This window comes from Manis javanica, chromosome 6 (assembly GCF_040802235.1).
Source record: "Manis javanica isolate MJ-LG chromosome 6, MJ_LKY, whole genome shotgun sequence".
NCBI lineage: Eukaryota > Metazoa > Chordata > Mammalia > Pholidota > Manidae > Manis > Manis javanica.
Genome location: NC_133161.1, coordinates 26858774 through 26876152, shown reverse-complemented (window position 1 = coordinate 26876152; position 17379 = coordinate 26858774). Strand labels below are relative to the sequence as shown.

The 17379-nt window shown below is 35.5% G+C and overlaps 1 protein-coding gene across 10 annotated transcripts in view; it reads right to left on the bottom strand.

Moving 5' to 3' along the window:
• The window catches only part of SLC13A1 (solute carrier family 13 member 1), a 214807-nt gene that overhangs the window by 149810 nt on the left and 47618 nt on the right, over positions 1-17379 (bottom strand). For all 10 annotated transcript variants that reach the window (XM_037023451.2, XM_037023453.2, XM_073238504.1 and 7 more), the window contains exon 7: positions 2283-2434. In XM_037023451.2, coding sequence (XP_036879346.2) covers positions 2283-2434 — 152 coding nt within the window. The remainder of the gene's footprint in view (positions 1-2282; positions 2435-17379) is intronic.

The window sequence follows — 17379 nt, the reverse complement described above, 5'->3', positions numbered from 1 at the left end:
CCAACTCTACTTCCCATTGTTTATTTGTAAGATGGAACCTTTCTCTAAATGTCAATGGTAGGAAATCATTGACTCTCAGGTTTCATGCATTCTTTGGTGCTGGGCAAGACCCCAAATGCAATTGTACAAAATGATCATTGGTATTGCTCAAAAAGCTGGTAAGCACTGTCAAGAGGACAAAATGGTATTATTATTGTAGTAGACTTGGAAATAAAGGTCAACTTCTCTCCAGCTCCATCTGGACAAACAATATATAAATCTTTTCTTCTGTAGTTTCAAGTTTCTGGAATTGTTCTGATGAAATTGAATGCATTTTGTTCCATTGCTGCTTTAGGATACTGTTATATTATTCAGGAATTATATTTAAGAAAAAATTATTAAATATCTAGTGTGTTTAACACTATCCATTATATTTGTTCATGGAAGGTTGTTTTACCCCTTCTATTCCAGTATTTTCCATCAAGAAGGAATACTTTGAGGTTTTCTTTCCAGTTTGTATGTAATTCCTAGTGTTAAAACAACCTTTTGGATAAAAAAATCCCACCAAATTTCAAAGTACATTTTAAGCATTTTCTAAATTTAAAAACTATTTTGGCCAAATTCCCATGAATAGAATTAGAGACACTTAGGAAAAATAGTTATTGGAACATTTTGCTCAAAGTGCTACAATGCTCTCAATGTGTCATTGCAAATTGATTAATGCATTCAAAGAGTCAAAGGAATAGTTGAATAGAAGAAAGAAAATTTGGTTTATACATTATGCAAGAACTCACAAACCCAGGGCAAACTCAGTATGGACTACTTCAACATTCAGTTATATCCAACTTTGTGGGAATAGTGGAAACCAGCCATTCTCTAATACCAATAAGGATAAAACAATTAAAAAATGGTCTAAATTTTAGAAACAAAAATTTACTAAGAGGACTGGAATGTGGAATCTCTTTCCTTGGGGAATTTATGAGAAAGGATCTTAGTGTAGTTTTTAGAAAGGGATCAAGTACCATTTCCTGTCTTGAATTAGGGGATATATTGGATACATCCTCTCTGACACTGTGAATTTCAAAAGTCTCCCACTTATAAGCCACATCTCTTCCCAAGATTCCTTTCTAAATCAGGTGTTAGAGTATACATGATGGATATGTAATCATAGAAACAATAAATATGCATGGATGTCTGTATTATATTCTCCTTAAACTGCTATAAGAGTATTTAACTTTGTACAAAAGTAGTTCTTTCTGGAATTGGAGAGTGACAGTTTTTGAGTGTTGGATTTCTTGGAAAAGTTCTGCATGCACAACTTTTGCAAGTAATTTCCAAAAGTTTGTAGAGTCTCTAAGTCTGGTTTTTAGAGTATAGCTTTCCTGAATTTGAACCCTAATTTTCCAGTGAAAAGGACCTAAATCCTATTCCAGGTATTCACAGTGCTGCCCACCTTCCCAGAATTCTGACAATTATCTGTCTAATTAGTACTAAAAAATACTTCGGGTATATTATTGATTTGAGTTCTCACAAAAAAGCATGGACTTTCAAACTGCTGTTTCAATAGTTCTTAGATAGTAGCAATTATTTTTACACAATTTACCTCATTTAATTCTCACAATAATCATATAAACTGTGACTATTTTAGATATGAAAAAATTAAGTCTTGGGAGAGTAATGTACTTTTTATTATTCAATTTCACAAAGTAAGTTGTGAAATTTTGAATTCTGGAAATTGTGTAATTTTAACCCAAGTGATCTGACTGTACCCAAAAGTTCCCATTTTCTGCAATGGATAGACATTATAATTCCAAACTTATACTTAAAGTCATATATCTGCTACTTCATTACTGCTATTTCTTTTAATTGCCCAGTCCTTCAAATCTTTTTGAATTCCAAAGCCAAGCCATCTGTAATTAGCACATTTTTCACTACTCATCATTTAAGTTCAAATGCCAGTCCCCAAACCCTACATAAATTGTCCTATGCAAATACTGTAATCCCTTTCCATGTTAGTTAACCATCATTTGCAGTAATATTGGTAACTAAAAATGTCTTCTCTGTTTGATCAGAGTGGTCAGCTAGGAGTTGTCTCTTCTGAGCTGACCTGGGGACTCTGTAAGCACCTGTTAATTCAGTATGTCTTTTAACTCTTAGAAGGGAAGGTCTCTAGACCTAGAGATCATGATGGGGATTAATGCATTGTAGCATCTCTGTCCTCAGATTCCCTGAATCAGGTAAGAATAATTCTCATATGTTTGTGTTTAAAATTATTAAATCACCACTCCAATAATTTTACTTACATATTGAAATGCTCAGCAAAGATAAGATTGGTGGAAGTCCCAGTGATCGTTGTCAGTCCACCAATGGTAGAAGAGTAAGCAACGCTCAAGCACACAAGTTTACACATCATGTGATCCTTCTTTGTTCGATACTTGGCTCCTGTGCCTGAGTTCTGTTCAACAAGAAAATATGCTATGAGAACAGCTTTATTTGAGTTCCTAAGAGGCAGTAGTAGCATTTTTTATGGACTGAATGTATTGCTCCTACCACTAAATTCACATGATGAAGTCCTAACCACTAGTGTGATGGGGGGCCTTTAGAAGGCATTTAGGGCTAGGTGAGACCATGATCATGAGGTTAGATGAGATCATGATCATGATTTAGTGATCTTAAAGGAGTTGACCACAGATTTTGGTTTCCACCAGTGAGAACAGAGCGATAAGGCAGCCATCTGCAAGCCAAGGAGGTCTTGCCATCAGCAGAATTGTTACAATAAAAATATTGAATCTGAAACCACTGTATTATTTTACAAATATAATTTTGCTCACTTGCTCATCCTTCTTTCTTACTCCTGGACTACCTCTTTCCTCTTTTCTCTCCTCCTTACCATTCCTCCAAATCTTTCCACTGTTTTTCTACTGAACTGGTGGTGCATAGTCCCGGAGTCCTGCAAACTTTTTGTGGGTGTTTCCCTGCACTGGTGCTTTAACTGATTTCTTTAGATATTGAATGTTTTCAACCCTATATACTTCAGCATTAAGAGATGGAGTTAGAGTTTCTCCTTGCTTCCCACTAAGTCTCCCAAAATATTAAGCCTCTATCCCCATGCAAGTAAATCCAGTTTTTCTTTAAGACTCATGTAAGTTGGGTATCTCTTTTTCTTCCCATTCTTTTGAATATGATATTCTGATCTCCTGGTCACCCACGGCTATCATTTAGGATAACATTTGCATCTGGCACACAGCGTTCCTATCCTCCAGTCCCGTCAGCATCTGGACATCTGGATAACTATAACATCTTCATTAATAATCCTTCAAATATCCTTGCCTAACAGATTTTTTTTACCTCATATAGAGAATTTCAACTCTGCTCTACCTTAGTCATCCTCTCCTACAGTCCCACCCTGGCAGCAGCACATTCTGGACTGACACCATCTGAAAAATCATCATTTCATATGTGTTTTATTTAACAAAAGGGCTTTCTAGGGTACAAGACAACGATAACTTCATTCCTTCTCTCACCCATGGCCCGTATAAACACACTGTTGGTCTGATTTGTGGTGTCCCTGGACTGAAATCGGGGGCAGAATCTATAACTTTTCTGGTCACTTCATTTAAGAATCTTTTGATCATGTTTAGTTAAAAAAAAGACCTCATTTCAGTAGTTTAAACGAGAGCCCTCCATTTAATAACAACCAGCGTTATTGAAAGTCACACCTCTTCTTCCCTAGGTCAGGCCCGCTTAAAAGCCCTTGGTTGGAAGGAAGTTTGTGGGTTTGGTTTTTCTCTTGCTTCTTGCTCCAATTCTTCCCACCGCTTGCTAGTCTCAGTTCCTAAACCCTCCATATTTGGAGTAGAAGGGGATGGATGGTCAGGATCAGGAGAGGGGTGGTGAGTTAGGAGAGGTCTTATTGACTGGTATAATTAAGATAGGACATTAGTATTCTAGGCTGGATGGGTGTTCAAAATGACTCCATCTAGTGGGCAATTTATGGATTCTTAAAAGACTCCTATCACCCAAATAAGAACATCAGATGGCTATTCCTTCTGTACAGGTAATGCATCTCTTCTTGGTTGTTTATGACAGACTTGCGGTTGCTACATGTGGTGGTCCGTCCAGTTTCTTTGCTGACATCAACTTGCCCTGTCAAGCAGCCTTCTTGGGGAAAGCTGGTTTCCAAATGAAACAGATACCACTTGTTCCACCTGTTTGCCACGCCTCTGCCAGTTGACAGTGGAAGTACAGGTGAAACTCCACTAGGTAAGGAGGTTCAGCTGTAGCTTTTCAAGTTCTTCACAAGTGTGTCACACACTAGTCCACTGATCTCTTAAGTCTTGGTCACAGATTCCCAAGTTCTCCAAGTGGTGGTTTCTCAGTATCTATTTCATCATTTTGAGGTCAACAGGAGGCTCCTTCCTTCTGTCCCCCTTGATGGTACAGGTTAGAGAGTTTGGGAAAATATTTCAACTTTCTCCAAAGTTGAACTGCCCAAGGTAGACTCTCTCTACCTTTATATAACAAACCCTAAATTCTCCTTCTGGTCTCTTTGAATGGTGCTTATTTAGCAAAAGTTCAATGTTGGAAGAGCCCAGTCATTCGCTCTCTGTGTCATGTCTGCCCCTGAACAGCCAAGTATTGTTGGTAAAAATTACCCACAGCAGAGGTGATTGGGTTCCCCACATTCATGATCACACCTTTCAACTCCTGCATCCTTGCCACCCCTCTACCCTACTCTATTTCTCTAACTAAACTACTCAACCTGTATTCACAAGAAAATTAAACCCTACCGCACTCTTTTTACACCTCCCTTTCAATGCTCCCTTCACTCTTCATCAGTAGCTTCAGCTTCTCTTCCACAGGGAAGCTGGAAGCTAGCAGACAGAAGTCATACTATCAAATGTAGAAACCTACTTGCGTCTGCCCCACCTTCTCCTCATTCTTGACATAGTACACAATTGAGTAAAGGTCTTTGTTCCAACTTCTTGTTTCTAGACCACAATCCCTCAGGCATTCTTAGAAATCCTAAACAATAGGCTTTAATGAAATTTTCCTACCAACATATAATCATTTTCAAGTCACCTTTACAGAAAAAAAAGGCTTTAACATTGCTCTCAGTTAAACTACTGCCCTACCGAATCTCCATTTTCACAGCCAAACTACTCAAAAGTAGTCTATTGACTCCATTTCTTTAACCACCCCAATCTTATTTCATCTCCTTAGCTCTCACAAATGTACTTGCTCTAGTTATCAGTAATCTCTATATTAATAAACCCAGTGGATACTTTTCAGTCTCAGTTTTGTAGACCTCTCAGCAGCACCTAAAAGAATTCATCACTTTTTCCTCTTGGAAAACTCTTCTTTGAGTTTCTGTGATATCTCACCGTTTGGGTTCTTCTTCTATATCTCTGCCTGTTCCTCTGTCTCCCCTGCCAGGTCATTTTCCCTTATTCTTCCTTAATACTGGAATTTCTTGAAACTCTGCCATGGGTACTTATGTCTTCTCAGTGTACTAGTTCTCCTTAGGAAATCTCATGTATTTTCATCTATTTGATGAACATAGATACACCAGACTACTACAAACTGCTGTCTTTAGCACAGACTTCTTTTAGACCTATATATCCAATTGCCTGTTCAACAAAATTTTAATGTCTTAAATAAACCTTTGATCACCAAATCTTCAAAACCAAATTCATTATTTCCTTCCCGAAACCTAGTGCTTCTTCAGGATCACCTATATAAGATAATAGCATTGCCATCACAAATATTTGTAGCATGCTTTGTATGTAATAAGGACTGTTATAAATTAAAATCAAATAAATGCTTTAATGCATGTTATTCCAACAACACAATGAGGTTAGTACTGTTATTATTCCACTTTACACATGGACACATGAGACAGAGAGAAGCTACGTGACTTGCCCAGCGTCACAGAACTGGGAAATGGCAGACTTGGATTTTGAAGCCATGTAGGCTTGCTTTAGAGTTCATACCCTCAGACACCCTACTCTATTGCTTGACTGCCTTGAAAACTCTTCCTCAACCCACCAAATCTTGTCAGTGTTATTTACTTGAACACATCTGAATTCCGTTAGGCTTTCCCCATCTCCACTGTTATTACCTTGATATAAGCAACATTATCTCTGATTTAGGTTACTGTAAGAACCTCCTATGGGTCTCTGTGCACCAAGTCTTGTCTGTTTCAGACCTGGCCTACACTGCAGACTTAAAAAAAATTAGATGTGTTTAAGAAATATACAAACAGAAGAACTGCCCTATTCCATAGAGATAAGCATGCTGTCTGTGACACAAGCACCAAAAGACCTTTTAGAGAAATCATGAAATGGAAAACATTTCTACTCATGAAAAGCCATCATGGATGTGGGAATGGCATGTGACACGGCAGGGCCTGGTGCACTGGATTGTAATTTGCTTTTACTTTCAAATAGACTTAAAGGTAAGACCCCAGGGTCACCTACTCTTAACCCAAAATAAATTAATTTACAAATTTATTTCCTACATGGAAATTACTGGTATTTTCCATATGACAATGTTTCCATAAAACTTGAAAAACAAGTGGTATGCAAAAATAAAATAGCAAAATAAGTTTAAATATTCTCATACTAATACAAAATGACAGCTGTAATTTAGGGCTTACATATTAACCATTTTACTGTAGGCAAGACTTCAAATGCAAACCAGAAAGTGATACATCATTTGGCTATTACTAAAATGATAATAAGAATGGAAACTTAAAGATGTAATGTGTATATAATTTCATTGCCACATTAATATTTCAAAACTACCAAGAAAAAATTTGTTTTCATATAAAAGCTTAACTTCAAATATCTGCATATATATGTACATATATACATATGCATACATATATATGTACATACATATAACACAATGGCTAAAATGCATTGGCAGATATAAAATTTAAAAATCAAAATAGGAAAATAGTAATATATTTGCCATGCTTTTTCCCTTATAGATTTCCCTCACTTTTTTCTTAAGTAAAGACCCTTGAAACAAACATTAATGCTACTGCACTTAGCTGGTGTTATGCAAATACCACTGTCAATTTAGAAGCAAATTAAAAATTCAAGGTAAATCAGTATTCTGTAGTAAACTGTAACATTAATACATCATTATACATGTTAGGAGTTAAATGGAGGTACTGAGAGGTGGGATGGGAAATCCTACCTGTGCTATCTAGCCAGTAAACAGGAGCCCCATGCAGTCAGCTTGCTTTTTAATTTTGCTCAAGGCACATGATTGCTGGGCTGAACTAGTCAAAGAGGAGAGACTGTAGTAAGGGGTAAAGATTAAGGACCAGAGAGACAGTTTTCAAATGCAATGGGCAGAATAGAGCTTTTAAGAAAGCCTGACATGAACCATTAACTGAGCCAACTACTGGCACAGAACTACAAGAACAAGGGAAGGGCGGTCCTCTGCAGATTAGCCTTCTGCCCAAGACAACCAAGAGTTTGACCCTAGTCCAGGTGGGACGTGGAATAAACTGCTTGTGGTAGAAAGTAAGACACAATCTGAGACCACATGTTTGCAGATGTCAGGACAACAAAAGAAGCACATTTCTTCATAAGTGGATGAGAAATTTGTGTGTGGTGGGAAGCATTGGTGGTGGTGGTGTGGTGTACTTTTTCCTTAGAGTCTGGAAGAGAACACAGGAATTCCGAAGCAAAGAAGGGAGGAGAGGCAAAGCTTCCAGGGGGTGAGGCTGGGGACAGTCGGGGATGAAGTGGTCAGAGAAAACCTCCTGTGCCGAGGGGACTGAGGACATTGTCATGGGTACACTGTGAATGGGAAAGTGCATGTTTTATAATATTTCATGACAGAAGACCTATGTAAAGTTAAATATACAGAAAAACGTAGTCTTTAAAAGTAAAAAATGTATCCACATTTGTATGGGTTTAGAAATAGATGGAAATGAAGTATGTCAAAACATTAACAATGGGATTGGGGGATATCTGTGATCTTCTTGGTTCTTTTTGTATCTTCCAAGATCACAAAAAAAGGTTTTTTACCATATACAATAAATAAAAGAATAATAGACCATTTAGAACAGGCAAGTATTTAGATATTATCTAGTATAAAGACCTCATTTTTCAGAAGAGCCACATGAGTCTCAAAAGTGACATAGCTGGTCACTGAAGATTTCAAATTTGAATCCATGTATCTGAGTTTCCTCTCAATGATTTCCTTGTACCATCCTACTTTCCAGAACACTTTTGGCTTATGTGGGTTTTTAAACCTACACCTAACACTTTACATTTAATTATATTCCATATTGCTTTTACCACAGCAAATTATAGCCCATTGTTTTTATTCAATTCCAGTTTTGTCCACAATATTTCACAAAAACATATGAAATCTAAGACCTTGTGAGTATGCCTTCCACAAATTCCTCTAAGTGGCTGAAAAATTTTGTCTAGGACATGACAAAATGCAGAATGGTATGACATCACACTGGAGTTGCTCAAGGGACATTAAAAAAAGTGGCTGAAAAATTTTGTCTAGTACATGACAAAATGCAGAAGGTATGACATCACACTGGAGTTGCTCAAGGGACATTTTAAAACAGAAATCTTACAGGTCCAGATATAACTCAGTATTGCCACCCGGTGGTACTGATTGCAAATTCTCAATTCTAACCTTGCGTACTGAAAGTACGTACATGAATCAGCACAGGCTAAACTAGTTTTCTCTAAGGGGCTGTACAAAATAATTCACTGGGGTGAGTGTGGTATGGAAACATTAATGTTTCTTTTTATATTTAAAAAAATTATGCAAGTATAATTGCATAAAATATTAGTTCCTGCTAGCTATTTTCTGCTTGCCAAAGACAGCCACTTTAAAAACTAGCTCTTCTCAGGTATTTATTTGAATTTACCTCAATAATATTCACATGATACTATCTATTGATTTCTCAGTTGTAGGTATTACAATTAAACTTCCACTATGTTGGATGATGAGAAGTTATCTTTCTTTCACAACCTCTTCAACTGAACACACTCACACTTTTCTCCATCATCCTCCCATTATGGCTATATCATAATTTTGCTTAGAGTACAGTTCATTGTTCAGAATGTTGTCTAGAGAGCTATTAACCAGCTGAGTGATATGATATATGTTACTTTTCCTGTTTTGTCTTCTTCCTTAGCCGTTCTTACTTGCTTAGGTTTCTAAATACTTACGAATAAGCATCCCCAAAAATTCCATGTTTAAATCTTCCCTCGGAACAATCAAACAATACTTAATCTATGTCAAATATTCTACCAATTTCATGTTTTAAAGAGGTCTTATCCAGGGCCTTCCTATGTGTTTTAAATATAGTAGTTCTTTTTTCTCTAGATCTGCAAAAAGCTATGTAGACTTTAGTGTACCCTCTCATTTATTGATAGTTTGAGTAGACATCTATGCATAGATTGAAAATAGATGTTACCCCAAATTTTGAAGGCATTTTTTCCTATTGTCTCTGAGTTTCCAGTGTTGCTGTAGAGAAGTCCTCACCCATTCATTTTTTTCCCCTTTTCTGAAAACTTTTAGGGTCTTTTCTTTATCCACAGTATTCTAAAATTTCAATGCCTTCCCTGCATGGGCCTGTTTCATTTCTTGGTCTAGCATCAGTGGGACTTTCAGTCATAAAAGTTATATTCTTCCAATATGGAAATTTTCTTGAATTTTTTATGTAGTTTTCTATTCTTCCTATTAAACTCTATTCTGTCTATTTTCTATATTCTTTCTATTAAACTCCTATTATTTTATCTTGTTTCTATTTTTTTCTACTAAATTTTCCATTTATATTTTATATCTTTCTATCTTTATAGTAGATCTATATATTCTATCTTTATATTATATATCTATCTTACATACTTATTTTCTATTTTATTATTTTCCTTTTTTTTCCTCTTTTAAAAATGCCATTCATGGATAAATTCCTAAATACAACCTACCAAGACTGAATCATGATGAAATAGAAAATCTGAGCAGAGCAATTACTACTAAGGGGATTTAATCAATAATCAACAACCTCCCAAAAAATGAAAGTCCAGAACCAGACAGCTTCACTGGTAAATTTTACCAAACATTCAAAGAAGAATTAATGTCAATCATTCTCAAACTCTTCCAAAAAGTTGAAGAAGAGGGAACTCTATCAGACTCATTTTATGAGGCCAGCATTACCCTGATAGCAAAACCAGACAAGGATGTTACAAGAAAAAGATTACAAGCCAATATCCCTAATGAACATAGATGTAAAACTCAATAAATATTAGCAAACTGAATTCAATAATACATTAAAAGGATCACACACCATGATCAAGTAGGATTTATTCCAGGGATGTAAGCATGGTTCAATATCTGCAAAACAATCAATGTGAAATAACATATTAACAAAATGATAAAAATGATGTGATTCTCCCATTAGATGAAGAAAAAGCATTTGACAAAATTCAACATCGTTTATGATAAAAACTCAATAAAGTGGGCATAGAGGAAACATACCTCAACATAATATAATCCATATATGACAAGTCCCAACTAACATCATACTCAATGGCAAAAAGCTGAAAGATCTTTTTCTAAGATGAAGGTCAAGATAAGGATGCCCACTTTCACCACTTCTACTCAACAGAGTATAGGAAATCCCAGCCACAGAAATAAAGCAAGAAAAAGAAATGAAAGGCACCCAAATTGGAATGGAAAAAGTAAAACTGTCACTATTTATAGATGACATGTTACAAATGAAAAAACCTAAAAACTCCCTCAAAATGTTAGACTAATAAATAAATTCAATAAAGTTACAGGTTACAAAAATCAATATGCAAAAACCATGTGTTTCTACACACTAATAACCAACTATCAGAAAGAGAAATGAAGAAAACAACCCCATTTACAATTGCATCAAAAAGAATAAAATACCTAGGAAAAAACTGAGCCAAGGATGTGAAAGACCTGTATATTGAAAACCATAAGACATTAATGAACAAAATTAAAGAAGACACAAATAAATGGAAAGATACTCCATGTTCATGGATTGGAAGAACCCAGGTTAAAATGTCCCTATTTCCCAAAGCATCCTATAGATTCAATGTAATCCCTATCAAAAGTTTAGTGGCATTTTTCACAGAAGAAGACCAACAATCTAACAATTGTATGAAACCACACACACACACACACACACACACACACACACACACACACAATAGCCAAAGCAATTTTAAGAAAGAAAAACAAGCCTAGAAGAATCATGTTCCCTGATTTCAAACAGTATTACAAATCTATAGTAATTAAACAGTATGACATTGGCATAGAAACAGATACATAGATCAACACAACAGAATAGAAAACCCCAAAATCAATCCATGCATATATGGTCAAATAATTTATGACAAAGGATCCAAGGACAAACAATGGGGAAAGGGCAGTATCTTCAATAAATGGTGCTAGAAAAACCAGAGAACCACATGCAAAAGAATAAAACTAGACTACTACCTTATGCCATGCATACAAATTAACTAAAAATAGATTGAAGCCTTGAATATTTAAGTGAAACCATAAAGTTTCTAGAAGAAAACATAGGTGCAAGTTTCTTCACATAGGACTGGGTGATGATTTTTTAAATCTGACAGCAAAAATAAATGAGACTACATCATATTAAAAAGTTTCTGCACAGCACAGGAAAGCATCAACAAAATGAAAAGGCAACTATTAAATGGTGGAAAATATCTTTAAATCATATATCTGACAGGAATTAATACCCCAAGTATATAAATAACTCATGCAACTCAATAACATAAACAAAAATTTACAAATGGGCAGAAGATCTGACTAGACACTTTTCCAAAAGGGACATACAAGTGGCACATGAAAAGATGCTCAACATCACTGATTATCAGGGAAATGTAAATCAAAACTACGTGAGATATTACCTCACACCTATTAGAATGGCTATTATCAAAAAGACAAGAAATAACAAGTGTTGGTGAGGGTGTGGAGAAAAGGGAATCTTTGTGAACTGTTGGTGGGAATGTAAACTGCTGCTGCTGCTGTAAAAAACAATATGGAGTTTCCTCCAAAAACAAAAAATAGAACTACCATGTCACCCAGCAACTCTACTTTTGGGTATTTATCTGAAGAAAATGAAGACACTAACTTGTAAAGATATACGCATTCCCATGTTCATCACAGCATTATCTACCATAGCCAGGATATTGTAACAACCTAAGTATCCATCAGTGGATGAAAAGAATGTATGTTTTCCATTCTATATACACATATATGTATTTCTAATGGAATATTACTCAGCCATACAAAAGAGTGAAATATTGCCATCTGTGACAACATGAATGGATCTCAAGGGAATTATGGTAAGTGAAATAAGTCAAAGAAAGATATTATATGACCTTTCTTACATATGGAATCTAAAAAAAAAGGAGACAAAAACCAAAGTCATATATACAGACAACAGATGAGTGGTTATCATAGGCAGGGTTGGAGGATAGGAGTAATGGGTGAAGGGAGTATAGATTTGTTAAAAAATTAAAATTAAAAAAAAGAAAGGTATGAAAGAGCATATATTGTATGCTATATTTGTGTAAGAAAGGGGCAAAGATAAAACAAGAAACATAAACATTGTGAAAAAAAGACAATGCCATTAGTATTTCATGAATGCAGTTTGTTTCTCTCTCTGAATAGAGGTAATCTGAACTTGTACGGTTACTGTGTCCTGCAACTTTGTTTTCTTTACTGTTTGTTTGGGACTCTCTCTTTCATGGCTGAGGCTTTTTAAAGATATCCTGGAATTTTTTGTTGTTTTCTTATATTTAAGAAAATAAAAACCTGGTTGGCAGCTCTATACATGTACTTTGGGATTTGTTGTTGACTGTGGGCCTCATGATAGTGTCATCTGACTGGGACTTGTGCTGGAGAAACCCTAGGCTATGTGTTTTCATCTTTTCTCTGATGCTGATTGCATTCCTAAAGGAAGAACTTCCTTGTCTCCTGCCTGCTGACACCAGGAGAGCATAAGCTTGGCTACTGAGAACAGTGGGATAGAAGGCAGTTTTCACCATTCAGCAAATAAATTGGCATTCAGTGCCCCTATTTTCATTGTAAAACCCTCCTCTGACCCTGAACAATGTCTGGTTCTCCTTATCCTCTGCTATAGAATGTCTAAAGATTACACTTGTTTATTGAAGGAGAAGCAGCTGCATCCATGTGGAGTTGGGGAAGAAATCTGAGGATTTACCAGTATTATGAGCAACTTTTTAATTTACTTCCACTTTGAACATTTAAAATTTTTTGAGCTGTTGCCATGTAAATTGAATTGTTTGTTGCCCTTCCTAACCCACTGATAAGGGTTCCACTTTTGTGGGACAACAAAGTCATTTCCCACCTGTCCTTTTACTTTCTCGCTTCCAAGATTTTTTGTTGTCATCTCCTCTCTTGACATTTATGTAATTGTCTTATGACTTTAAAGGTCTGTTCTTGTTTTCATGGAGATTCAGGTCAGAGTGAAGGTAAATGGGCCCACTCAATCTGCCATCTTATTAAAGATACAATATTTTTACCCTAAAAAAATAAATAAATGTATCTTCCCTAATAATCATTGTACACATTGGCGTTGGTGCCTGCATGGCCCATGCATTGGTGGATGACGTAGGTAAAATGTGAGGGTAGAGTAAAAATTCCAAAGTGTGCAGGATTGACAGAGGGGCTGGTCTCCATTGTTTGCTCTCAGCATATTCGGTTTACATGTGCTTGGTTAAGTGGTTAACAGATTATCCTTTCTAGTTTTAATTAAATCAGCCCTCCCATAATGTGCATATGGCTTTAAATGATTTTTGGAAATGGTTTCTGTAAAGAAACCTCAGAAAGGATAATACCTAAGTGAACAGCAAGAAAATGGAAGAGGAGGTTCTTCTGCTACAGGAACAAACTCTTCATGAGGAACTGGTAAAAGTCTAATCAGTAACAACCTGAGCAACTCAGAGAAGTTGGCAACAAAATCAAAGTTATCAGTAAGACTCCTTGAAATAGTTGTATGCACTGTAGTCAATAAGGAATTACATTGTTGCAAATTGGGATATTAGTTTATATAATCATAGTATGATGAATAGAAAAAAATTTGAAATTTAGCACTCCAGACATGAAGACTCTTCATAAAAATTCTGTTTTTTCAGGAATGCTGAATGTCATAATTAAATCCAGGATATATCTTACAAAATGCTACTATCCTAAATGGTAAGTATTTAGAAACTTCCTTTGTAATTTCTTCATGAAGAGCATAAAATAAGAGTATATATGCTATTGGGAAAAATCTTATACTTTTATAGTATAAAAATGACTGAAATACAAAGAGTATAGCAGATTTTTCTATCTAGCTGCATGACAAATCTGATTACCTATTAAATATAATGCTATTCACAACATTTTAAAGCACCTTTAAAAATGTGTCACTAAACTGATACAAAAGTAGAAAATCTGCCTAGATGTCAAAGAAAGTAGAAGTTGGAATCTTGAGTGACTAGGCAGCTTTTTGACCTGAGGACTGCAGTTTATTCTTCTGCAGGGATTGCTGGGATGGCAGATAATGCCTAAGGCTCACTCTGTGTGAGGAATTGCATAGGAAAATGCTCACAAAGCTGGTAACCTTTGCAGAAGCAGCAAAGAAATCTCATGCTGAATTAAGGGAAATCATAACGTACACTGAAAACTCCCAGCCATAAGCATTTTTTAAGCCTACATTGGTGTTACTTATGTAAAAAGAAAAATAGTAATATAATTCAAAACTCTTCCATGGAGCTGCAACCCAGAACTTACGGAATTCTCAGATAATTTCAAGGAAAATTAGCATTTCAATATTTAAAATCACAAAGCATATAAGAAAATAAAGCAACAAAAATGAGAACCAGCAGAAAACAAAAAGAGGCCAAAGAGAGAGATCCATAGGACTTTAGACACTAGAGTTATCAGACACAGAATATAAGTAAGTTTATTTAATGAAATTAACAGAACTAGAGAAGGGTTGGAAAATATGAGTAAGGAGAGAGGATAAAACTTACCAAGTAAATCTTAAAGAGAGGCAAATGGAATTTATAGCTATTAAAATTAAAATAACTGAATTAAAAAACTCAGTGGATGAGTTGAACAACAAAACAGACACAGCTGAAGGGAGAATTAATGAACTGGAAGATAGATCTGAAGTTATTTGAATTGTAGTCCAGCAAGATACAGACATGGAAAATAAAAAGAGATGTTTAGAAGTGTGGGACAGACTGAGAAAGTTTAACATATGTTTTACTGGAGACCAAGAGAAAATAACAGCTGAGAATTCTCACAATTGTTGGAAAAGGCCAATATACAGATTCAAAATACACACACACACACACACACACACACACACACACACACACACACACACACACACACACACACACACATACACATACGCACATGCATGCATCTTTAAAGTAACCAAAGGGAAAAGACTGCCAATAGGAATGGTAATTTGAGTGGCAGCTATCTAATTCTCAACAGTAAAGAAGTCAAAGGCAGTAGAAGTACATCTCAATGTGCAAAGAAAAAATAATGGTCAACCTAGAGTTCTACAACCACAAAAATATATTTCAGGAATTAGAAAGACTTTTATATCAAACACAAGTGAGAATCTGCCTCCAAAAACACCCTCTGAAGTACATTCAAAAGATATATTCAGCAGAAGGAGCATGATCCCAGATGCAAGTTTTGAGAATAAATAATATTAAGTGAAGACATAAATAAATATGTACATAATCCTGCAAAATATTGATTTAAAAATAATATTATATAATTTATAGGAGAATAATAGGCTAGAACTAAAAAACTGGAAAATAGTAGCATGTAAACATGAAGGGATCGTCTAGCTGAAACGTCCTAAGGTCTTTAACTTGTTCAGGAGGAAGGAAATAAATTGATTATATTTAGATTTTTATAAATCAAGCATAAATGGTGTGTGGTCTGAATTAATTCCCCCCAAAGTCATATGTTGAAATCCTTACATGCAATTGAGTATATCTGGAGATAGGGATTTTAAGGAAGTAGGGTTAAATGAGGTCACAAAGGTTAGGCCTTCATCTGATAGGACTGGTGTCCTCCGAAAAAGAGGAAGAGTGGTCTTTTTTTTCTGCTTGTACACAGAAGAAAAGCCAAGTGAAGACACAATGAGAAGTCAAGCCATCCACAAGCCAAGAAGAAGGGCCTCACTAGAAACTAACCCTGCTGATTTCCTGACCTTGGACTTTGTATCTGCTAAGGTTTGGGCCATCGCCCACAGTGGGAGGAGAACTTGGTGAACTAGGAAGACCTCTGCTTTTTAGGTATGAAGTATAGGATCATGACGCTTAGGAATGTCTACTTCTTTATCAGTTCATGGAATATGAGGGACCACTGGATGTCCATCAACTTCACAACCAACATATAATCATCACTAGCAGCAGCAGCAGAAATAATGGCAAAGTGATCATCATTAACATATATATCAGAACATTACAGTTTTATTAATGAGAATTTTGGGGTTGCTAAATTTTTAGTTCCAAACCCTGATTTTCTTTTCACTAAAAGGGTAATTAATCCCCCTGATAAGCCAGAGCAATCCTGAGAAAGAAGAACAAATCCGGCAGTATCATAACTTCTGATTTCAAACTATAATACAAAACTATAATCAAAGTAATATGTTATTCGTTGATCTAGGATTCTAAAACCACAGAGATTTTAATTAAATTTAGAAAAATCCTTAATTTTTTACTAAATGATGATTCAAATGTATAAAGTTGGAATATAAAATTAAAGTTATATTTATTTTAATTATTTTTAGTAGGAACATAGCAGAATGGTACAAATTACCATTTTTTTTCTGTTTTTTGAAATTTATTTTAAACATTCCCCCTCAAAGGGAGTAATATTTGAATATTTTTTGACTTGTAGTTCAAATACAAAGCCAAACACACAGGATTTGTTTTAATTCAACAGAATTCCCCACTGGCTCTAAAAATAAAATAGAAGACCAAAACATTATGAATATAAATATTCCTTCCATTTTATATCTAAATTAAGTAGATGTGGAACATAAAAAGGCCTTGTTCGCCTCTCCCAAACTCAGATCTTAATCTTTATTGCTGAAAACGTACTCAAATTATCTTACCTTCCCCACTAAAAACTTTTTCCTCCCTCTGTGTTCCCAGTCTCAAGTAGTGGTGTCACATCTACCTTTACCTAGTTTCCTATAATAAGGCATCTTCTACATTTTGGTTTCTCTCATCCCCATATTCTTATTAACCAGAAAGTCCAGTTAGGACTATGCCCTCTGCGTTTCACACTGTTGATACAACGAGGTTC